The sequence below is a fragment of the Pocillopora verrucosa genome, chromosome 13, assembly GCF_036669915.1.
Source record: "Pocillopora verrucosa isolate sample1 chromosome 13, ASM3666991v2, whole genome shotgun sequence".
Lineage (NCBI taxonomy): Eukaryota > Metazoa > Cnidaria > Anthozoa > Scleractinia > Pocilloporidae > Pocillopora > Pocillopora verrucosa.
The window spans coordinates 9,947,851-9,972,164 of record NC_089324.1 but is presented as its reverse complement, the minus strand read 5'-3'; the positions used below and the strand labels follow the sequence as shown (position 1 = coordinate 9,972,164).

Here is a 24,314-nt window from a genome sequence, read left to right as displayed (position 1 = left end):
GATCCAGTTTAAACCTAGTAATAGGATTAAATAGACCCAGTTTAAACCCAATGGCCAATTTGATAATATTAGAGTGATTTTGCTTAACCCACGAATAAGATTGTACAGCAGATAGTGCATGTATTACTACCTAAATTGTTTACTTCTGTCTAATAGTCACTGACTTATTGTACCGTATTTTGTTTCACAGGTTAAGTAAAATCATGTTCACACAATAACTTGCATATCCAATAATATAGAACAGCCTTACAGTTGTAAGGATACAATGAACGGATATTTTGTTAAGAAACTAAGTAAATTAACAAAACAACATAATTCTTAACACTTATGATATTTTTTCTTATAAGAAATACTCTAAAGGGCAATTTCTTTGTGTGCTGTGATGTCTTCAATTTTCAGTAAAATCATGTTCACACAATACAACTTGCATACACAATGGTACAGATGTATGGATATAATTAACAGATATTTTGTTTATGAACTAAGTAACTCAACAGAACGATGCTCTTTGTGGCACAACGTTATTCTTAACACTTGTGTTATTTTTTCTCACAAGAAATACTCTAAAGAGCAATTTCTCTGTGTACTGTGATTTCTTCCATTCTCAGGTTTGTAATGTTTGTCTCTGGTCCATCCTTAATGGAACAGTACTTCTGGGTTAAAAGTGGTTAATCGAATACTTCCATCAGCTGGGTCACTGTTAACCATGTAATTATATCTGGCTTTACAGTAAATTTTTGTTTTTGAGGACTTTCACCACATGCTCCCTGTCAACTTGCACTTTGCCAAAAACTGCTTTGAAGATCACCTAACAAGCCTTTAGATTATATGTACATACAGCAGGAAGTCTCTGACCAGGAGAAATATCTTTTGACAGCTGGGAGCTACACAAGTTATCATCACCTGAGGATTCCTTATTACTTTCAGTGTCTAGTGAAAATGTTGATTGTATATCTTCAAAATCATCTCTCTCATTTTCTTTATTCCCATCCACCTGCAGAAACAAAAAAAATGAGTATTAATTGTACACTCTAGCTGTTCTAAAAAATTAATAATTTTCTGAAACTGCAAACTAAGGCAGGTGATCTTGGTGCAAAAAATGATCGCAAGAAAGTTGTAAAGCAAACAACCTGTAATAAACTCAAATGAACATAAAATTAATGAGCCGAAAAGAATTACTTCAAAATAAACAGATGACAGACTTTGGACATACAAAGACCCCAATTAAAATGGATTTTTCTAAGGTCCTTGTTAGTAGTGGAAATATCAAGCTGTGCATATGTGAGTTGGTCATATTAAGTCATGGCTAACATTTAGCTGTGTTCAAGATTGCTTGATACCAGTTCCAATCCCTTGCTTTGGAATGCCATTTTGATTTTTGTGATTCAACTTGAAAAATATTGGCTTTATCTTTCTCAAGCCTGAGCCTCGGGGGGTGCATACGCAGCTCATGCTACTCTTCCTTTAATGTCCTGACTCACAGTCACTCATAACTCATTTCAGGCCAAGCTTGTGGCTTCCACATGTAAGTTTACATGTATCAGATACATTATTATGTTAAGGTAAGATACAATCTGCATTATGCCATTTCCCATACCACCAAAGCTTATCCATGTTTCTGTAGCATTAAGCAACTAGCACTATTTCTACTCCATTCCAGATGGGGTGCAAGTCCATCACAGGGTTGCCCCCAGCAGTAAATTTATTGTCACCTTTGAAGGTGGAGAGAGACTGCATGGGAGCAAGGTGCCTTCCTCAAGAAAACAAAGCAGTGACCCAGGCTAGTTGATTTAGAGACCAGCCCAGTGCCCATTAGCCACTGCTTTTTCCACATCAGACAAGTTAAACCACCTAATAGAAAAGGATCTCAATGTTGGCTGAAAAAAATTTCCACCCACAGACAAATTAAACAATGATTTCCACCAAACTTAATTTTGCATTAGTGTTATCTTTGGTTTAGTCTTATTCTTTGTGAGCTGGCCTTCTGATTCACAGCCTTCATGGTTGGCAGACTGAAAAAAATTTCATCATTAAAATAAAATAAATGACTGCCATAATATAATTATTTTTGAAAATTAAAAAAATGTCACAAATTGCAAAGTTTAGACGGTAGTTTTACCAATAGTGTAATCAATTATTGGTTACTCTATTTTTCCAGGCAAGAGTTGGCTCACAAGTTAGTTAACGACCTTACAGCCTCCTCTTCATGTAAATAAGGTTACAGATATGTGATTAGAATTTTACTACAAAAAAATTAATGAAGACATACCTTTTGTTGAATCTTTTTCTTTTTAGGTGGTCATCTACTTCAGTGTCTTCAGAACTAGCATACTAGAGTTTCACATTAAGGAAGTCCTTCTTAGGAAAGCTTTGAAGCTGCTATATATCTCATACAAGAAAACATGAATTTAGTCACAACAAAACAATAAAGTCTTAAAAAATGTGTGACACTCCCACGTACTAATCAGTGTAGTCAAATACCAATAAAAATAAAGGCAATACATGTACCTTAGAGTGTCGTTTCAACTTGAGATAACGTCTCTGCTCATTACGGAAATCCTGGATGTGCTTTGCTATGCCCTCTTCATTGAAACCAACCTCTGGGATACTGCAAACTGGTGCTATTTCTGCAGAGAACTCATTTAGTTTTGCCTTCATTTGTGGAGAGTTAAACTTGGGAAATTCTGGACCCCACTTTTCAGTTGCCAGAACCCTAACCCCCTTCTGCAAGACATTTTTAGATCAATAACAAATGTTGAACTTACAAGTCACTGTTTATCTAAGTAAAGTGGAATAGAGGGATTTGTTAGATTTCTTTTTAAATTACGGCATTTGCACAAGCAAGGTATTGGGTGGGGAGGTAAAGTGAAGTGTTATTGAGATTGTACTTAGTTACATGAGTGCCAAGTAAAATGCCACTGTGAAGAGGGGAAGGGAATACAGCTGTGCGATTTTCAGTTGTCCATATTAAATAATGTATGTTGAAAACGTTATGATACCGGTACAAGTTGTGGCCAACAATAAACTCATTGGAAACGTGTCTTACTTTGATAAATACAGTCGTCTCATTTCTGTTGTAAAGTTGGCAATAGCTGCCATTGTTGGTTTGACAGGTGGAGACGATGATTTTGACTGTACTGACTGCAAAGGTCGCCCAAATTCTTTTCTAAATTTCACTGCTTTACCATACATTAAACCTAATCTCGTAAATATTGGTGCATCTGGTTCTCGGTGAGCTAGGTCTTCAATTGCTGAATCGTTGATGATTTCCTCCTCAAAGAAGCAAAAGTTAAAAGTTTGGGATAGGTTGTTAAATAATTGTCAGCTCAGGTACTAAAAGCTTCGCAAATGTTAATGCAGGTGCACGTTACGTGGAACACTTACTTTCAAATGCTGTTTTGATATCCTCATCAAATTTGGTTTCTATCTTCTGTATGAAGGTCAATGAGGACTTCTCCTGGTCAGAGACGTTGATTGCTATCTTCAGCTGCCATCTCGCAATGCAAAAAAATGTACAACAAAGACAAAATGGCAGTGAAAAAAGCCAAAATGAAACACACCAAAACTTAGCTTACATCGAATGATATTACGGCATTTCTTATTGAATTGTTTTCCCGCTCTTTTTGTTACATCGCCATCCTCTTTCTGTACTTCAACTTTATTGATTAAAATTGGATTTGGCAAGGGAAGCATGCTGGGCCACTGAATTGCTGGTGTACCTCCTTAAAAAAAAACATGGCGGCTCATGTAAACAAAACTTCCGAACTATATTCCTTGTTTCCTTGGCCTTATGAGCAATTATTCCAGAAGGAGTGAATGTACCTTGGTCCAGAGATGAAATTTCTGGCTGCGACTGCAATGAAAAAATGTACAGACATGTTCACTGTCCTTGCTTTGCATGCAAAGGAAGGGAAAACTGTCAGAAAAACGGAACTTCGACATTGGAATGAAACTTGTCAGTTTACAGCCACCAATTCTGCTAGTGTGGTTAGCAATGACTCAGACAATGAGTCACACATTTCAGATGATATATTCTTTGAAGATGTTGGAGAATGTGACCAACCAGCAGAAAACACGTATGGAACAGGTTGTAATCCTGAACTGAGGCGTGACCTGCAACAAAGTGATGGGATCGACGACGATGAAGTAAACTACATCCAGAGTCCTATGAAGAAGTTAGTAGTTAAGGTGGTTCTTGACGCACTGAGAATAAAGCATAAAAGTAGAGTGTCAGTAAGTATGTTTGAAGATGTCTTGGAGTATGGAAAGACATTGTTATTTACATCTCTAGGTGATGATGTAGATGGGGATATTTTGACTACTTCATTGCTGAAGAGTTGGAATGATGTGCAATTGCTTTTGAACGAAGAGGGCTATGAAGATGCTAAACAGTAGTTCATTTGTTTCTGTCATGAGGAAAAAGAATTCACAGGGGATGGAAGACTACCAAGAAGTTTGTTTACGATGGGAAGTACGGTGTCATGGAAAACAAACATGACGGGTGTCTTCACTGTGGTAAGGAAGGCTACATAAAATACATGTACTTAGGTCTGGAAAATAAAGTAAATAACTTGTTTAGAAGTAAAACAATGTGTACGAAAATGTTGCCACTCTGGTATGTAAAAGAACACTGGCTAGAGAATATGGAAGGGTGGCATTCAAAGAAAGAAATATGGCATGGAAATCGGTGGTCAGAGCTTCAGAGGTTTTGGAACCCAGACAGTGTTTGGGCTTTGCCAACTCACTGTTTACACTGTGACTTTCCCATATCTGCAGACCACTTGATAAACTCACCAGATGGCAATGGAGAAGGGGTCTTTAAAATTGTTGAATATCCTGTTTGCTTTGAAAACTTTGAACATTTTGATAAGATGCCCAAAGGTTCTCCCTTAAATTTAGTACTCATAGGGCACTTTGACAACTGGCAGCCATTTGGCACAAGCTATAGAGGATCAGGGTCTTTTGAAGTTACCATTGCCATTATGAAAAAGAGCAAAATAAATCCTGTGGATGAAGTGTATGTTGTCGGATTTGTGCCATGCTGTCAGGTGCCAAATCTACCTGAGTCACTGGATCCTTTCTTGCAGCCTTTCATGAATGATTTGTGCAATAGGTTCATTCAAGGATTTGAAGAGGACTACCCCACAGGAATCACAATTGCGGGCTATGAACCTTCTAGTGAAGAAACTGTGCGATTGCTATTACTGTGCTGGGCAGCTGACCACCATGGATAATGCAAAACAGGGAAGCTTTTGGACCAAAGGAAATGTGGATGTCGTAAGTGCAAGATGGTAAGCCAGCATCTCGAGAATCACTTTCATCATAGACATCCAAGGGGATAGAGGACCATTGAATCAGAACTTGGAAATATTTTTGACATTGAACATGAAAGCAGGTCAAGTGTTAGAAAAAAAATGTCTTCAGAGAAGGGTTTTACTGGCCTGTCCATTTTTCATAAATAACTTTATCCTCCCTATGGATTTAACATTTTTAATCATCTTGTTTACGATGTGTATCACACTGTTCCCCTTGATGTTGGCAAGAATCAGGTTAGTAAAGCTTTGGATCTAGAAATGCTGGACAAAGCCAAGCTTGATAAACAGATTGAAAACTTTCCTTGGACTGGTGAATTCAAGGATGGAGGCTCCTAAGACAACTCGGAAAAGATTCCAAAGGTATTGGTTACTGGAAAGCTGAAAGTTTCCATAAATACTCCTTTCCAATGGCCGAATGTATCATGGAAAGTCAGGTTAACAATCACGGGGAATATGAAGTTGTGTCCCTTGTGTCAAGGTTAACAGAGCTGCACTTTCATGTTGGAAGAAATGGATGGACTCAGGATATGATTAAGTTGCACCAAAACTTGGCATGGCGACTAAATATACACATAGAAGAAGGTTTGGCAATGTGTACCATTTCAGTGCACAACTTACCTCATATTCATGAAGACATTTTAAACTTTTCAGCTCCAGATAACATTTGCTGTGCAGTATTTGAAAGGGCTGTGAAAGAGTATGTAAAGAAATCACACTATGGAAAGGCATTGAAAATACATTTGCCCATGATGAGGCAATGAGAGAATACTTGAAATCAGTTGAGGTTAAAAAGGAAACTGGTCCTGGAAGGCATGATGTTTCACTGTTGAGTCCAAAAAAAGACTGAGAACTTTAAGTATTAGTTATATTAGCCCTAGTGGAATTGTAGTGGTGGTTAGTATGGTATTAAACTTGTTCATGAACTTGAAAATTTTCAATACACCTTTTGCTGTTCATTACTAGAAAATATACTTTCATTTATGCCAAAAGTTATATCAATAACGTAAATAAGTTTTTCATTAACTCTAGAATACATTTCATTTGTGTTGATCGAATATGTATCGATATTCAATAATGTTAACTGACAAACAAATGCACGCTCAGACATTTTGAGCGGGAACTTTATAGTCATTTACATCAAAATATACTTCAATAACACCAACCAACAAACAATTGCATTTATTGACAAGCATTCATAAAGAATAGAAAATTCATTTGCGCAATTATCATAAATATTGACAATCTATTGTGCGAATACAAAAGTATTAGCATGAATGTAACATTCTCTTGGGTGACTGGACATGAATTGCAAATTTTTAGATTCAACACCATGTATATCGTGACAATAGGGGTATCCAGGTAAGTATGGGATTTTACTGTACACAGCTGTACCACCATAAGACCTTGATCCATCGCTGGAATTAAGGTTATCATTACGGAAGAGAACATGACCAGCAATGTCATACATGTCATTATTATCTTGAGAATTAAATCTTGTTTCTGTGAAAATATTGATATCAGCACTTAGATAAATTAAGTCTTTACGTATATCTTCTATGTGTTTGTGAAGAGACCTTACATTAAGATAACACAGTTTAAGAAGAGAAAATGTTATGTCATGGAGAGGGGAGATGCAAAGCTTAAGTTTTGCAGTTGTTCTTAATCTCTCCATCTGGATTAACAGCAATCTTGCTTTCACACAAATCAGAAATATATAGGCCTTCTATAGCAGTCACTCTACTGAGTCCCACATAATGTATGTGTGGAATAGTATTTCTGGTACTAAAATCCACAACAATTCTACTGTCAGTATCACCTTGTGACCTGTGAATTGTTTTTGCTGCTGCGGGACGCAGTGGAAATTGTTTTCTAACAACTTGTGCTGTTCTGTTTCTACCTACCGCAAACTGTGTAGTCACAGGGTTTACTGGGGTCCATGTGTGTTCAATTCCTTGTACATACAAATGTCTTTTTTCATTCCTTGTTTTCTGACCTACATCTGAGTGGTCAAATTGTACCCATACAATACCAGATGGTTTGGTTTGTTGATGTAACTGAACTAGTTTAACAAAATTTCCAGCACCATTTGTCATGCCATCTTCGGTTCGTACATTCATGACAAGGTGTGTTCTTTCACCCTCAGCAAGACAAAGGGTTGAGGCTAACTGTTTTGTTTTTCTTGGATCATTGGGTATTTGTCTTAGTATTTTGTTTCTTAGCTCTGGGGAGATAGCTCCAATAACACTATCTAGAGCATTTATTGTGAATTTGTTTCCTGTGGCTGCATTATGGGCCCTTTGATTAAATTCATCTACTTTAGCATTCTGTATAAATAAGTGAGGTGCATCTATTGGGTTGTTGATGTCTTCTTGTATAGCTCTCTTTAAGTTTTGCAATGTCAGCTACTGTGTGTTTACCTTTACGCAACCTATTAAGTAATTCCACAAACAATTTGCTGTCTCTTTGACCCATGATTTCATTAAGTTCAAACATTTTAAAGTGTTTATGCCATAAACTGGGAGAAAGAACAGCATAAATCTACATTTTTGAGGTCTTTGAAAATAGAAGCATCCATAACAGATTCTAATTGGAATAAGTCACCAATAGCAATTATGCTCACACCTCCAAAATCCTCTCTACAGCCTTTTATATCTTTAAACCTATTGTTTAGCTGTATTGCAAATTACCATTACCATTTCCTACCATTGAGATTTCATCAACAAAAATCAATTGACTTCTCAAAGTGTTTAGTCTACTTGAATCAAGCTGTTTGTAATGTCTCAGTGATTGATTGGCAGGAATGGCCAGAGTGCTACGAAGAGTGTTACCCACAAGCTTTACCAGTTGGAGCTAATAGTATAACTTTGATCTGATGAAAATCATCACCAGCTCTAGTGTTATAATACTTAAGCACTGCCTGATACAAATCTTTTGTTAAATGCGATTTGCCAACACCAGTCCCTCCACTGAGGAAGCAGTAGAAAGGGGTTTCTGAGGTTTTAATCTGATGTAAAATGTGATAAAAATTATTTTTGCTCTTTATCGGGTGTCTGGACCATTTGACGAAAATCGAAATCAGGTAATTCATTCAATATCAGTGGTTCATTATTCAGCGATGTAGATGGAATGTTGAGATCATCAGAGAGGTCATAGTTTTCACTTAAATGAGGATGTAAATCTTCATGAGATCCAATCCTTGAACGGAATTGGTCAATGGAGATCCCCATATTTACTTGTGTGCTTGAGCGAGCAACAACAACAATCCAACTAACTAGAAACTCAGTTTATTAAAATAGATAACACTCTTGACAGTTCAAGGCAAACAATAGTTTCTTTCAGTTTGTGACACTTTGAGACACTCGTGAGACACTTTGAGACACCCTGAGACTCTTTGAAGCGCAACCCGCACAAATACATTCAAGCCGACAAATGTTGGCTTGTGAGAGTACAATGACTCCTTTCAATCTGGCACAACCCGCACCGAAGGTCCAAGCCGATAAATGTTGGCTTGTGAAAACGTAAAAGCTCCTGTGCAACCTGCACTGAACACAAGCCGCGTTTCAGCGTGTTGGCTTACGTGAAAAAATCTTCTGTTATAGACACCTGAAGAAATAACGAAACAAACGCCTCAGATTATGAAAGAAAGAACACAAACCAGGTGTACAAACGTAATCGCCTTTCGTGAGAGCTTAATCGTGAAGCTCCCACAACAAAATTGAAAAGTTAAAGCACGCAAAGAACCCGTGAAAATATGAAATGACTTATCCTTACCTTGGAAGCGAAAATACCCAAGAAACAAATATGAAATTCTGAATAAGTTCTCCAAAACCCAACGACTGAGAAGAGAAATGGCCGCCGTACAATACACTATGAAAAAACGCTGACTGGAATCCAGTCTTCACGGCTCACTGAACGCAAATAGAAACCACGTGACAAACACTTCTCTCTCGTGGACAAATAAATAAAGAAATAAATTTCGCGGGCCTTGACTAAGTGTGGGAAATCCCACACAAAAATATAGTTAAGAACTAGATGAAATAATTGTTAAAATTTTAAAATTTAGATATGATTAGATTTCTAGGATCATCCAGGATACACTTCAGCAATTCGTTGTAACGGCAAACGTCCTCTTGGAGTATCAGGCTGAATCACAAGAACTACAGCTTTTAGGTCTTGGAATTCTGAAGTCCACTATGGTCAGCTGTTAAGGGCAGGAATACATTCCTTGAGCCATCTCCGCCACACTCATGAAATAATGTCCTGGATCTTTTGCCATTGTTGATGCGGATGCAAAGGAGCGGTTTCAACGATGGCAAAAAGTTAGTTCATGATAGAAAGGTCTTGATAGTTCTCCACGATAAGTTTCGTCACTCAGTGTCCACAAGGCAGAATGATTGGAAATCTAGTATCATGGAAGAAAATCTGCGACCTTAAATGACCATCACTCTGGTAACTCCATCATTGTGGATGTAGTGGTTAAGCTTTATTAACTGGCTTTTCTTTGGTATCGGTTTCCCTGAGCTCAAAGTGGCATATTCATCATGGAAAGCTACATGCTGTGCTAAGCACACTATTTCCTCTTCAGCATCCCTTATTTCTTTGGGCAACAGTTCCATATTTGCATTCCTGTTGTCTCTGTTGCACTTGTTGTGTAGTACTCTTCTTACTCTCGTGGGTACTCGAACGAAACGTGTCCAACTGGAATACTATTTTGGATCAAGCTTCCACACTCCTGGTGTGTTCTGTTTTAGTGCAGTTTCTTTCTGAAGGTTACATGTCATAAGGGTTGCACAAGCATTTGTGTCCTCTTTCCTCTTTCCTCTTTGAGGTTCTTATCTCTGGCATTTTACCATGTCTATCTGGGACTTTCATCTTTGACCACTCAACACTCGACAGTTCAGTGAACATCTGTATTTCACCAATTCGGTTGGCTACGAATGGTCGGAAGTCTTTTCCGCGCCCTCAAATTCACCTTAGTACATCTTTACTGTCAGAGTAGAATGTCATGCTCTGCATTAGTGCTTCGAAGACTGTCAGCAATAACTGTGTTAAATGCAGGCCTAAAATCGCACCCATGAGTTCCAGACTGGGCACTGTCATCGGGGTCAACAATGCCACTTTACTCTTAGCTACAATCAGTCGACTGGTTACAGTATCATCGTATTCACAGTACATATAGACAGCTGCACCATAGGCTTACTAAGAGGCAGCATCATATGCACAATACGCTTTGACTTGACAGGCTCTGGGTGTCATAGACACCGGGTAATCTTCACCTCTTGCAGACTTTTCAATTGCTCCAACCAATCCCCGATTTTGTCTGCTATTTCATCTTGAACTTCATTATCCCAGGCGTAGCCTCACATCCACATCTCCTGGAGCAGGATTTTGGCCATAATAACGTATGGGCATACAAATCCCAGCAGGACAAAAATCTTTGCTACTTTACGCAGGAAGTTTTGCTTCCTTGTCGGAAATTCCAGGGAAACTTCAGAAGCCGTGGCGGTAAACACATCTCCAGTACTGTTCCACGAAATTCCAAGTGTCTTTGTGATCAGATCTTGACTGCTGTTAATCGCAATCTCTGTGGCCTGCTCTTCTGTCAGAATCACTTCAATAACTTTTGGTGAACTAAAGATCCACTTCCTAGCTTGCATGCCGGCAACCTCCCATAGTGCTTTCAATTGATGGTACAGCTCCACTCCTTCATCATCGTTTTCAACACTGTCAATAGTCCATATAGGTTAACTAAAGGACGATCTCAGTGGCAAGGGGATAGTGGTCTTGGTTTCTTCAAGGGTTCTCCTGCACAACAAACTGGGACTTCATAAGGGCAGAATTCTTTCCAAGAACTACATGGCTAAACTCAAATATGTCTGGCTCTCAGTTAGGGTCAAGGTCTCTCCAAAACAGGCGGAGGTGGGATCGGTCCTGCTCCTCAATCTCTATCTGGAGATACATTTCTTTTATGTTGCAAGGGACACCAACAGGATCTCGACGGAAATGGATAAGGACAATGAAAAGATCTTGCTGTAATTTCGGCCCAACATGGATCATGTCATTTAAGGAAGTACCATCACATTTAGTGGCACAGTCAAATACGATTCAACCTTTCTTAGTCGATTTATCCATCCTCATGACCACAAAATGGGGCAAATACCATAGCGTTAGCTGGTGGCTGTTCTTCTGAGGGTATCTTTTGTAAATATCCCTTTTCAACATAGGCCTAAATAGTTGCTTGATATTCTTCTACGACGTGGCTGTTTTTGTCCAGATTTCTTTCGGTGCTTCGGAGGCTAGAGAGTGCCATGGGTTTAGTGTCAGGGAGATCAGGTTAGTTTTCTTTCCAAGGGGTGGCCACATGGTATCTTCCATTTTCGTACTTGAGGGAATCACTTTGCCTAAGCCTAGTCTTTCGTCTTTGGTGAGTACGAGTCTACCATCGTGGTCTTATTTATTTATTTATTCGACTTTCACTGAGTACATATAAATATGATAAATAATAGGTGACAGTTAATGTAAATTGGTATAAGAAGAAAAAGGAAAAAAAAAACGAAAATAACAATAGTGAGGAGAAAAACTCAGTGAGGGACAGTCATGACAGAGCAAGTTCCAACTAGGTGAAAGCCCAATAAAAATAATGGTAGGGGAGAATTTAAGCAAAATAGAAATAAAATAGATAATCTACTAAAATATCAAAATATGCGTAAATAATATAAGAATTTACGTGTAAAAAATATATCTCAATTCTTATTTAAAGATTAAGAACAAGTCTGTAAGAATCAAACCACGTGTGAAATGAAAATTTTCAACCCCCTTCAAAATTTGCATGCAGTTAGGCACTCAGGGGGATGCACAAAAATGCCCTTTTTAAAGGTTGCAGCACTCTTGTTGCCATGGTAATAACGGCTGCTTGTGCGAGGCCTGAGGCCTCATTTTCATTAAAAAAGTCGCAAAAAAAGAGTGAAATGTTTATTTCTCTCTCTAAAGCTAAATACAACATTACAAATTGGCACTTCTACCATGCATAGTGACATCATTCGTCTTTACTTTGATACATTTAATTTTCCCTGGGAGTGAATGTGAACAAACCAATAGATTATTAATCTCGGTACAGTTTCGGTCATTTTTGTCGTCGGTTAAAACTTTTTAAAAATTTTCATTTCTCAAGATGTTTGATCCTTACAGAGACTTTTTCTTATTAATTATTAATATCTACTAAAAACAACACTTATGAAAACTGGTTAAATTCCTAATGGAAGAGCACTTAAGACAATGATTTCCAATTATAAACACTATCCTGATCAAACGTTTCAATAAGTGCTTTTTTATAATATTTAACTGCAGCTGCTTTGAAAGCATTAGTGCTAGGTAGGGTTCTTAGTGACAAAGACAAGGAATTCCACAATATGTTCTGCATTTTAAAGGCTGATAGTCTAAAGACTAGCTATGACAAGTGGACCTGGTTATGACTTTAGGTTGGACAAACTCTGTAATGTCAATGTTATATATGCCATTAATGGCCTTAAAGAAAAATACTAAACCCCTGATTTCATGCCAGAAAGAACTGGTAAGAGGTTCAGTTTAATAAATCTTTCCTTGTAAGGAATCAGGGCATCTGGATACCCTAAGATATACTTTGTTGCTTGACGTTGAACTCCCTCAATTGTGCGTAAACCACCTATGCGCAGAGGCGTCCACGCATCATCAGCATAGCCAAGGTAAGATCGCACCAGGCTCAGATACAGAGAGTGCTTAACTGACATTCCAAAATGAGGGTCAGATGATCTGTAAAGTAACCCCAGTATTTGGTTGGTTTTGGATGATGAGGAAATGATGTGGGAACTCCATTTGAGATTGTTGTTAACAACAACACCGAGATCTTTTTGGGTGTTGGTTTGAGAAAAAAACGTGATTTCTAATATTAAAGGTGCCTTGAATTGGAGATTTCTTTTGGGTTACACATACAGCTTCGCACTTGTCGAGATTGAACTTCATTCGCCATCTAGTAGACCAGTCGAACACTTTATCAATATCCTGTTGAAAGTTAGTTATGTTTTGGATTCTCATGAAGTGACACTTGAAGAGAGTCTATATAATCGTTGTAGTTATTGTTGATTAGTGACTTGCATTCACGATGTAGTGCACAGAATTTTTAATGATGGTACTCACTGTTTGTCTTTTTAGCTTTATTTCCAGCATTGTTTTTTCTTTCGTCGTAAGTGGATAACTTGACCATCGATCCATGGTGGAGAGTTGATAACTGTAAGTTTAACTTTTGTTACATGTTTGTCAACCAGGGACATAAGTTGAGAATACCAATTCTCAAAGTCCTGTGTCACCGTTAAGTTAGTAGAGATCAGGTCAGTCAGGTTGACATTGTGTAACTTTTTATTGAAGGTTTCAAACTCAGTTTTGTTGAAGTTATAAACAAAACGGGATTGTTTTGGTAATTGAAGAATGCAGAGAGTAAGATTGAATGTTACCGGGATATGGTCTCTGGGGAATAGCAAAACACTTTCATCTATTGTTTCGATGTTATGAATTGAATCAGGTTCGTGAGAGATAATGAGGTTTAGGTTTGTGTCAGACTACTCGATTTCCCAGAATCTCTGTAAACTATTGTCAAGTCACAGCAGGATTCTTTTCCCTCACTTCAAATAGGTTCTTTAATGAACAAGGAACAGACAACATGAGATCGTGTTCTCGTGGTCTCGTTTTTGTCAGGTGCACCATTACAGCTCCACCCAAGTGGTCTGAGTCAGGTGATAGGTCCACCATTTTTTCCACGGAGATCAAAAGATCGACAAGTCCATCATTTGCTGGCTTGGGAAAATTGCACTAGGTCAGATGCAGCCATTTATTCTGATGGTCGTTCCAGTTCACAACTCTGTAATTGACTTTCTGCAGACACGTTCTTGCACTTATTTCCTTTGAAAACGTGCCATCTACACTTTTGATTTCAATTTTTATTAGCATGGACTGAAATGTTTTGATGGTATCATTGAGCACATAAACTTTAATTTTTGCTAATGGCTCTTGCAGTCCCAGCATCCTAGCAACTGCTTCATTTAGGAAAGTTTCGTACGATGCATCATCTAGGAAGGCATTTATATTTATCTTCCATTAGCCTTCATCTACACAGGGACAGTTTGTAATGAATAAGACTCAGTCGGCGTTTCTGCATTACATCGTCATTGGCCCAGTTTCTGACAAAACTTTGCTTCCATGAAGAAGGCAGTGGTGATTTCCAGAACAACCATCCATTCCATCTGGGCAATCTTTCCCCTTATGATCAGAGGCTAGGCAACGAAAACACAACTTTTTTTTCTTTAGTGATCTTCCAGCAGTCATGCACTCTTCTGTCATAAAACTCCTTGCAAAACCACACCCCATGATCGAAACTCTGGCAGAGAGAACATGGAGGCTTTATACTATTTAACTCTTTCCCTATTGCAGCAGTATGAAAATTTCGCATCCTGCTTTGTTCCTGGTATCTCGGTACTCACTACTCTTGGTGGTCTAAGGTGCTTGACAGGTTTCAGCTCAATTTCGTTCGCCATTTCTGCTGCTTCTATTTGGAATCTGACTTTGTCTTTCAACCAGTCTCTGAAAACTATGATTTTTGTCTAGTGCGTTCATTCAACTAGCAACTGTAATTTTCCAGCTGGCGATCAGGCAACTTTTTCAACAGCAAGCTGTGAAGAGTTCCATCTTCTAACTCACCATCTCTTCTTTTGGCCTGTAACTTTACCACTAATTCTAACTAGGTCAACAAACTTCTCCAATGTGTGAATGTTGTTACTTCTTATTAACGGCACTTGGCGTGTACCTCCATACTTCATTTTAGTATCTCTTTGGCCTCCTCGTATTCATGGACGGTGACTCCGAGACCATGCATTCCCTGTGAGGCATTATTGCAAATGCAAGCAGAAGGTAATTATGCCAAGTGAGCTGATAGAATTAAATTCAGTTTTATACAAATTTTCCAAATTGTCTTGGCTTTTGTCACCTCAAATTTTTAGATATTTATGCATGAGCCCAGAAAGGTTCAAACATTTGTTGACCCTGGTTGGCCCCTTAATTACCAAGAAGACTACTAAAATGAGAGAGCCCATTTCTGTTGCAGAACACTTAACCCTCACATTGCGCATGTTGACCAGTGGGGATGATCAACAATCATTAGCTTTCAGTTATTGCCTTGGTAGGACCACTGTCAGCCACATTCTGAGGGAGACATGCAGTGCAATTTGGAAGGCCTTGGGAGACATTCATGTAGGACCACAAAGTTCACCTGACGACTGGAGAGAAATTTCAAAGGAATTTGAAGACCTGTGGAATTGAATTACGGTCAAGTTGCCGATGGTTCAACTCGCCAACACCAACTTGCTAACCCATAAAATCGAGTGGAAATGTTGGCAGGTTGGTCTTCAATCCAGTACAACTTATTAGAAGTTAAACATGTAGAAAAGTAAAAGATCTTTTGTAAGAAAGCAATTTTTTTCTTCTTCCAACAAAGTCTATAAAGACATCATGGTGAATAAAGCAGGGAAACAAGGCCAATGACTTAGAAAGCTCAGACGTGACCAAGATATTGTGTGACAACAACACTGCAAAGACTCCTCATGTCAATTGGTCAGATTTTTTTAAAGAAAACTTGGCTTTCTGGACAAGATCTTCAGTTAAAAAACAATTCTTTTTCTGACAAAGTTTATAAGGATGTCAAGGTGAATAAAGCAAGGTGAACATCGCCAATGACCAAAAAAGCTTTAGAGGCGAGCGAGTTATTGTGAGACAACAACACTGTAAAGACTCATCATGTCAATTGGTCAAAAAAAAAACTTGGCTTTCTAGACAAGATCTTTGGTAAAAAACAATTCTATTTATTTCTAATAAATTTTTAAGAATGCCAAGGCAAATAAAGCAGGGTGAACATCGCCAACGACCAAAAAAGCTTTAGATGCAAACGAATTATTGTGTGACAACTAGCGAATTGTTTTTTACGAACGATCTTGTCTAGAAAGCCAAATTTTCTGAAAAAAAAAAATCTGACGATTGACATGACGAGTCTTAAATTTTGTTGGAAGAAAAAAAATTGTTTTGTTTTTTTTTTTACCAAAGATCGTTTACTTTTCTATATGTTTAACTATTAATAAGTGGTACTGGATTGAAAACCAACTCATCGACGTTTCTACTCGATTTTATACATCGGTGAGTTGGTGTTGGCGAGTTGAACCGTCGGCGACTCGACTGAATACTGTGGAATTTACCTCACTGTCTTGGTGCAACTAATGGAAACATGTTAATATGAAATGTCCAAATAATAGTGGATCTTTATATTACAATTATAAAAGCTTTTTTAGCCTTGTATTAATGGCAATTTGCGATTCTCACTACAATTTTACTTTGGTAGATATTGGTGACTATGGGAGCAGTAATGACAGTGGTGTTTTATCACATTTCAGATATGGGAAAAGCTATTGAAGATGACTCAATAAATTTCCCCAAACCTGAACACTTTAGAGGGTGTTACGTTTCCCTGTTACCTTACTTTTTGGTTGGAGATGAGGCCTTTTCCTTAAAGCCGTGGCTTGAACGTCCCTATCCTGGGAAGTCATTGACCGAATGCAAGTGGATATTTTATTACAGGTTATCTAGGGCAAGGAGGGTAATAAAGAATACCTTTGGTATTTTAAGAGCAAGGTGGAGGGTGTTTAAAGGTCCAATTTCTGCATCTTTTGATACTGTAGAGCTTATAATTCAAGCAAATGTTTGTCTCCACAACTGCCTGAGGCAAACTGAGACAGCTTTGTATTGTCCATCTGGATTTGTAGACAGTATGGACCAAACAGGAAACATAAAGCCTGGGGAATGGAGAAGTGTGATGTCTGACTCAGACACAGGTGCCCTGGTTGGGTTAAATAGAGTGAGAGGTTTTTGTTATACAGATTCAAGAATCATTGACTGATTACTTAAATTCTGAGCAAGGGGAAGTGCCTTGACAGTGGGCATATGTAAGAAGTTCTTGCCCAGTTGCTACATAGTTGTATATGTCTGTGTTATGATATATGCTTGATGTTTTCCATAGATTTGCTTGAGTTTGTAGATGAATAAATTAATGCTTTACTTCTGTTAATCACAACATTAATTTCAGAGGCAACAACATTGCTTACCTGTAAGACTGGCATTAAGACCAACTTATTAATAAAAGTGTTTAAAAGTACTGAAAAAGAAAAAACTGTTCCAAGCTTCAAATTTCTTAGCAAGTTGACGATATTTTCTTCCTGTCCAGTGTGTGAAAAGCATTTGTACAATCTCTCGTCAACATCTAAAAAGTGTCAACGGCATCCATCAAACTGTGCATTCTCTTTATGCTTTTATCATACTGGTATCATCATTAAATATAACATCCAAAAAAATATCTCTGACATTTTGCTGACCCAAAGCCATGAAAAAACAGACTAACAGCCAAGCACCTCAACGCCTGGTATATTTGATCCATGACACACCATATAAACTGAAAACTATACCTGCAACAAATACACCAGCACAGAAGCAATAATGAGACTTTTTATTTACTTGCCCAATTGCAAAATAAACAATGTTACGTTCAAGTCCATGCTACGTTTAAGTAACATTACAGCAACTAGCTGAAATATTCACTCAAAAATGACTTGTAATAATATTAGTATACAGTTACAAAATCAAAGTTATAAGCATTTTGTTCACCCACTAAGTTGAAAATAAACAATCTTGTGTTCAATTACATTAATTTGAAACTTCAACTAAAAGAAATTAATTTTAACACCTGTTATGATAGAAGTATCCCAAATAAATATAAATACAAAATTCAATCGACTCTAGTCAAATTATGAATAAGGTTGCCATGGTGGTTCTGCTCTGTAATTTGAAGAGCACATTTGATATGGTGAACCTCAACTGATTGAATTAATCGTTTTTTCATACATCAAATTGGAAATTTACATTTTCACCAGAATTCTTTTGTTTTAGCTGGGGTGTGATTAAATTATCAAATATTTCATCATCATCCTTTTCCTTTTCCTGACTTTTGTAGTCCTTGACAGTACTTGCTTCAAGTGACTGAATTAATGTCATTTCTGCTTTTTCTGCAACATTTTGTGTTTTCTTTGACTCAGTGCTGGATTGTTTGTGGAACTTCCAGGAAGGCTGCTTGGTTTTAGTCACTTTAGTTGGAGTGTGTTTCACTGGTGGCTGAGAGGTGTCACTGACAGCCTCAATATCTGGGGTTAGACTTCTGGCTGTGTCACTGCCTTCATCATTTGAATCAGAAATGTCATTGCTCTCAGTTTCAAAATTTGATTTCGTTCTTCATTCAGCAATAAATAGCTCCAGCCATTGTAAGTAAGGATATATTTCTGATAAATTTGATTTCACCTCCATAACATTATCGCGACCTGTCCCAGAAACCTTGACTTTCTTTAATTTTTTCTTCTCTCTACTGTACCTGTTATCCAAGTTTCAGAAATATGCTTGTGCCTCGTCTGAGGAGAAATTTTACTCCAGTTAAGAAATAAAAATTTACTTATTTATTTTTTATTATACTTTTTATTTTAAATTTTTTTTTTAGTTTAAATGATTCTCTTCGCTTCTCACTTTAGAAGTTAACTAGCCACTTTAAAAAACATTTGAGAATGAAACAATTTAAGATGTGAGGAATCCTGAATTGAAATAATCTCGTCCACCATTTGTCTTTACATTTCACAAGGGAAGAATTGCAAATCATTCATATTACCTTTCGTCATGCCCATTGTATTACTACCTTGAAACCAGGCTTGTGTTTTCTTGTTTTTGTCTTTAAAATCTGTACACCCCTTGTCATATAAGACTCCATAGTTGCGAACAACCTTGGAAAACTTTTCATGAAAGTCTTTAGGGACAGCTTCGACCATTTTGTTGAAATGCTCAAGTGTGGGGGAAACTGGAGCGAGTGAGAACCTGATGGCCGCCTCACCACCTGTGTATACAGGAAGCTCGCGCACACTTATCAATACCTAGCATATGATTTACATCACCCTCAATTCCTTTAGAGCATCTATGAAAACCATTGGACTACAGTACCCACCTTTGTTTTCTAGGACTGATAATTAACTTGGCAGCACCTTGTTGACTATTCCCTCAAAGAAAATTTGAGATTGTAGTCTAACTGTTAAAAATATTTTATCACTCTCATGTCTTTCCAAAATGGCACACTTAGCTCTATGTCTTCACATTTTGAATGCTATTTTACTTGTGTCTCTTTTAAGGGAATAGCTTGCTCTAATGATACAGCCAAAGTACTTTCACAAATGGAACCTGCACCAAGAAGAGCCTTCAATGTCAAATATCAAACCTATTGTGGGTGATGACCATCACATAATTGCTGAGCTGTTGTCAATTTCTCCTTTGGAAGTTCCAGTGGCTGCATTTTCAACCAAGAGATGCTTTGAATAAGTCACTGGTTTTGATGGAACTGCCTTTGCTTGTGGAGATTATGTGATTGCATTAGTCAATGGGCAGGGAACTGTCATCCAGCAGCAAGAATTTGTGTCTGTCCACAGTGAAGGTTTTTTGTAGGTTATTGGGCCAAGGAATTTGTTATCCATTACAACTAAGAGACAATCATGAACCTGACAGAAACTTTTGGAGTGGTTTTGTTAAGGCTAAATGCCAACCTCTTGCCAACTCCATGGTCTTTTTAGTTGAAGATATTTGCAGGAAAGTAGTTCTCTATCCAAGTGATCACAATTTCTTGACAGAAGTTGATTACACGTAACAGTTCAAGCAACTTCCATTTACCTTAATTGTATCTGTATATCCTGAGGTAGGGGATATGATACTTATTCAAGGTGAATCTAATGGAGACATTTGGCATGGACACATTCAAAGTGTTGACTTTATTAACAAGACAGTGGATGTTTACTTCTATGTCTATGGCAAGCCGATTGTAGCAATATTCAATAATTTTATATATATTCAATTCAATATTTATATTTATGAAATATTTTTTTCATTTGTTCAATTTAGTATTTAAAAATTTGGAATTTTCTTAAATCCATTTAATTTAATATGTTTATATTTATTTAATCTAATCGCTCTATATCCATTTAATTTAATCCATATATATTCATTCAATTCAATCTGGAAAAATATATATTTAATCTCGGGGACTGGGTCGAGCCATCACATCAGAAAGAAAAGGGGCTGGGAAAGAATCATTGCGAGATCATAATGACGGACGAGGAAGATTTTGACGTTGGAAGAGACCTACCGGCGTTTTTAGCCTCAGTATTAGACAAAGCGGAACATATTTGCCAAAATGATGTGGGTGAAGGAGCTGCCGATGCGCATGCTGAAGTTATTAATCAGAGTATCAGAATGCTTAGATAGATACGAGATTGTCGTGGTATTGGAGTTAGTGACAAAGAGGAGCTGGATTCAGACCACGTTTTGACATTCCTGCTGAGATGTTGGAAGAATTGCGTGAATTGGGATTCAGTTGGATTAAGATTGGAGAAATGCTGGGTGTTTCAAGGTGGACGATTCACAGGAGAGTAGAACAATATGGTTTTTAAAATATGACAGGATTTCATCATCTGCCTGATGAGGAACTAGACGAGATCGTGAGAGGCTTCATTTCCGACCATGGACGAACTACTGGACAGGGCTATGTTGGAGGTTACATAAAAGCAATTGGCTTAAGAATTCAAAGAAAAAGGTTAAGAGAAAGCATGGCAAGAGTAGATCCACAGAATACTTCACTTCGATGGGGTGTTGTTGTTTCACGTAGGACTTATCAAGTACCGTGGCCGAACTCCCTGTGGCACTTATATGGACATCATGCTTTGATACGCTGGAACATTGTTGTTCACGGATGCATAGATTGCTTTTCAAGAAGAATAATAATGAGCGTAAGATCCGACGATGGCAGACACCTAGGACGGCAGACTCGGTCAAGGGGGCTTGGGGAAAGGTTGCCGTTCCAATGGCGCGAAAAGTAGCCTTAAGATAGCGCGCGCGACGGCGGCTGTAGTGGCATTCCTCTTTGAAGTTTAGGAAAAGCGATGGCTACCTTTAGAAAGGCTCGTGAATTTTTGATCACAAGTTTCAATGATGGTGACATTTCAGAAGATGAATTTTTACTGTTGTATGATGCCAACATTTCAAAAAATCTCGATTATCCTTGCCAGAATTATGAAGATTTTGACCTGGAAGGACTCGGCGAAAGTGAGTGCTTGGAAGAATTTCATTTCCAAAAAAGGGACATACCAATTCTCGCAGACGTAATGGGGCTGCTTGATTCGTATCGATGTGAACAAGGGACTGTATGCGATGGAATTGAAGGCCTTTGTCTTTTGTTAAGAAGATTAGCGTACCCTTGTAGGTACGGTGACCTAATCCATCGTTTTGGCCGCCCAGTACCAGAAATTTGTATGATCGCTAATTATGTAATGGAAACTGTGTACAGCTTACATCATCACCATCTGACAGCATGGAACCACACCTTGATGAGCCCCCCTCTACTTCAGAGATATGCTGATGCCATACAAAGGAAAGGAAGTGCCCTGCCAAATTGCTTTGACTTCATAGATCGTATAGTAACACCCATTTGCCGACCACAAGAAAACCAAGGAATTGTGTACAACGGACACAAAAGAGTCCACGGATTGAAATACCAGTCTGTTGCATTGCCCTGTGGTATGATAGCCAACATGTATGGGCCAGTAGGTAATGGAAATTATTCCTTTCAAGTTTTAGCAGGAGCCCAAGTAATGGGCTCCTGGTTCTAGTCACATTAGAACCATCTATCACACGGTAAATCCAAACAGAATGATAAATAGGTGAAAGCAGTTTTTAGCGTGAAACATATCAAGTAGTATAAATAAAATATACATTTTTTTAAAATTACAGAACACAATTTTCAATCAAAATGTGCATTTTCTTCCAGAGGGCCACAAACATGATGCTGGAATGTCAGCTGATTCTGGCCTTCTGCAAGTCCTTGAACAACATGCTTTTTTGCCAACTGGTAACCCCATGGCCTTATATGGTGACCCTGCTTACCCATTAAGAGTTCACCTTGTTGTGCCATATCGCACGGCAGGTATCACTCCTCAGATGGAATAGTTTAACAAGTCGATGAGCAGTGTCCGCATTTCAGTAGAGTGGCTTTTTGGGGATATTGTTAACTATTTTAAATTTGTTGATTTTAAGAAAACTCAAAAGATATCATTGAGTGCGTTGGGAAAGATGTATATTGTATGTGCAATTTTAAGGAGTGCCATGACTTGTTTGTATGGCAATTTCACATCAAATTTCTCTGACATTGACCCACCAACCCCTCAGGATTATTTTTCCTAACAATTAAAACTAATTGTACCCTGGAATGAATTTCATTGATAAATTCATGTGAAATACACAATTAGTCAATAAGATGTATGTCTGCAACCTGCCAATAAACTACTGTTTAAAGTTTTGGTATTTATTCTTTAGTATTTGTAGTCAGGTCAACTGATGTATAACAACAACTATAATTAATGTAAGAAGAGTTCAGAATCCATTTCAGAGGGTACAAGGTATAATAACACCAGTGTGAGAGCAAAGGAGAATGGGGAGCTTCCCAAAAAATGCACAGAGAATGTTCCAAAATTGCAACAGACCCTTCCCCCCCCCCATCAATCCTCTCTAATCATACAAAAACGTAGTCAAAAGGCCTTAAAATTTGAACAAAACAACAGCATTTAACGCATTCAGTTACTCAATGTTTTTCTAAAAGTCTCAAAATGATTTGCGACTGCTGTTGTTGCACGGCAACAAACATCTGTTGAAACTGTTGCATTTGATTCTGTTGTTGCTGGACTTGCTGGGCCATCATTTGCATCATTTCTTGATGTTGCTTTTGAGACTCATCTTGCTTTCTTCTCTCTATGTCCAGGCGCTGCATGTGCAATTCCAACTTTTCAGCTTTCCATTTCTGAACCATATCATTCTTCTCACGCAGATACGCCACTGTGTCCCCACCACTCTTCCTTGTGACTTTTTGCTTAGGTTGTGCATTCTCTACATCCTCGACTTCATCACCATCCTTCCTTTTCTGCGTTGAACGCATGTTCTCCTTTGCTCTATTCCACATCTCGACAGCTTTGGCAATATTCTCTTTTTTCTTGTCAACTTCCAGACTATTTTCAGCATCAGCCTCCTTTTCCAGTATTTCCTCCAAAGCTTTCTCAACATCATTCATGTCAGTCTCAATGCCACTAGCCTTTTTCTCTTGTAACTTTTTGTTTAATTTTTCAATGAGTAGTGTGTAATGCTCTCTCACTGAGCGCTCGAGCCGGAATTTCTTGACAGAGAGAGTGGTCATGATCATCTGTCCACTCCATGTTAGATCTGCATTTTAAGAAAATATAATATGGATATTTAAAAATCCTGGTGAGTCTGCTAACTAAGCTTCAATTCCAACTACTTAGTTCAGTCCAGAACTCTCCAAAGTAAATCAGAGCAGTCTTGTTTATGTATGTTGTGGTTAAAATTTTTGTTTGCGGGTTTAAAAATGCTCAAACCATGTTAAGTTTTTGTTTCTCTTTGTCTCAGGTTATGGTAATAGATGCAATAAAAAAGATAATAACAATAAAAACAGAATAAAGAATGAAAACTGGTTTAAAACTTTTCAAATTGACACTGGAAAAATTTGAATCACAACATGGACATGTATGCAAAGCAGCATAATACAGGTATAAACTTATCATTATGATAAATGTTTAACCAATTTCCGGCAGCAAAATTTTCACGCTTAATCTAGGACGTTTCTTTATGGCTGAAAAAACATTACTGAAACTTTTGGTTATAAAAATGTTCTCAGATGATCCTTGTTGTTGAACTCGAGAAAAGACAGATTGAACAATATCATGGCCATCAATTTATGCACGAAGAAGTCTTCGAATTTTTAATTGAAATAATGAAATTATTAAACTTACTGGG

The 24,314-nt window shown here is 37.8% G+C and overlaps 2 protein-coding genes and 2 pseudogenes across 2 annotated transcripts; 1 reads left to right on the top strand and 3 right to left on the bottom strand.

Moving 5' to 3' along the window:
• Window positions 1-668: 668 nt before the first annotated feature.
• Window positions 669-3,693, bottom strand: LOC136277597 (uncharacterized; annotated as a pseudogene).
• Window positions 3,694-9,635: 5,942 nt separating this feature from the next.
• On the bottom strand, window positions 9,636-10,187 carry LOC136277797 (uncharacterized; annotated as a pseudogene).
• Window positions 10,188-10,675: 488 nt separating this feature from the next.
• On the bottom strand, window positions 10,676-15,160 carry LOC136277596 (uncharacterized). The gene is made up of 2 exons (XM_066159970.1): window positions 15,042-15,160; window positions 10,676-11,039 (listed from the first exon to the last, which is right to left on the bottom strand). Exons 1-2 carry the CDS (start codon window positions 15,158-15,160, stop codon window positions 10,676-10,678), a joined length of 483 nt encoding a protein of 160 aa, XP_066016067.1.
• Window positions 15,161-21,397: 6,237 nt separating this feature from the next.
• Window positions 21,398-22,460, top strand: LOC131791278 (uncharacterized). Its single transcript, XM_066160490.1, has 2 exons — window positions 21,398-22,102; window positions 22,245-22,460. Exons 1-2 carry the CDS (start codon window positions 21,398-21,400, stop codon window positions 22,458-22,460), a joined length of 921 nt encoding a protein of 306 aa, XP_066016587.1.
• Window positions 22,461-24,314: the final 1,854 nt, after the last annotated feature.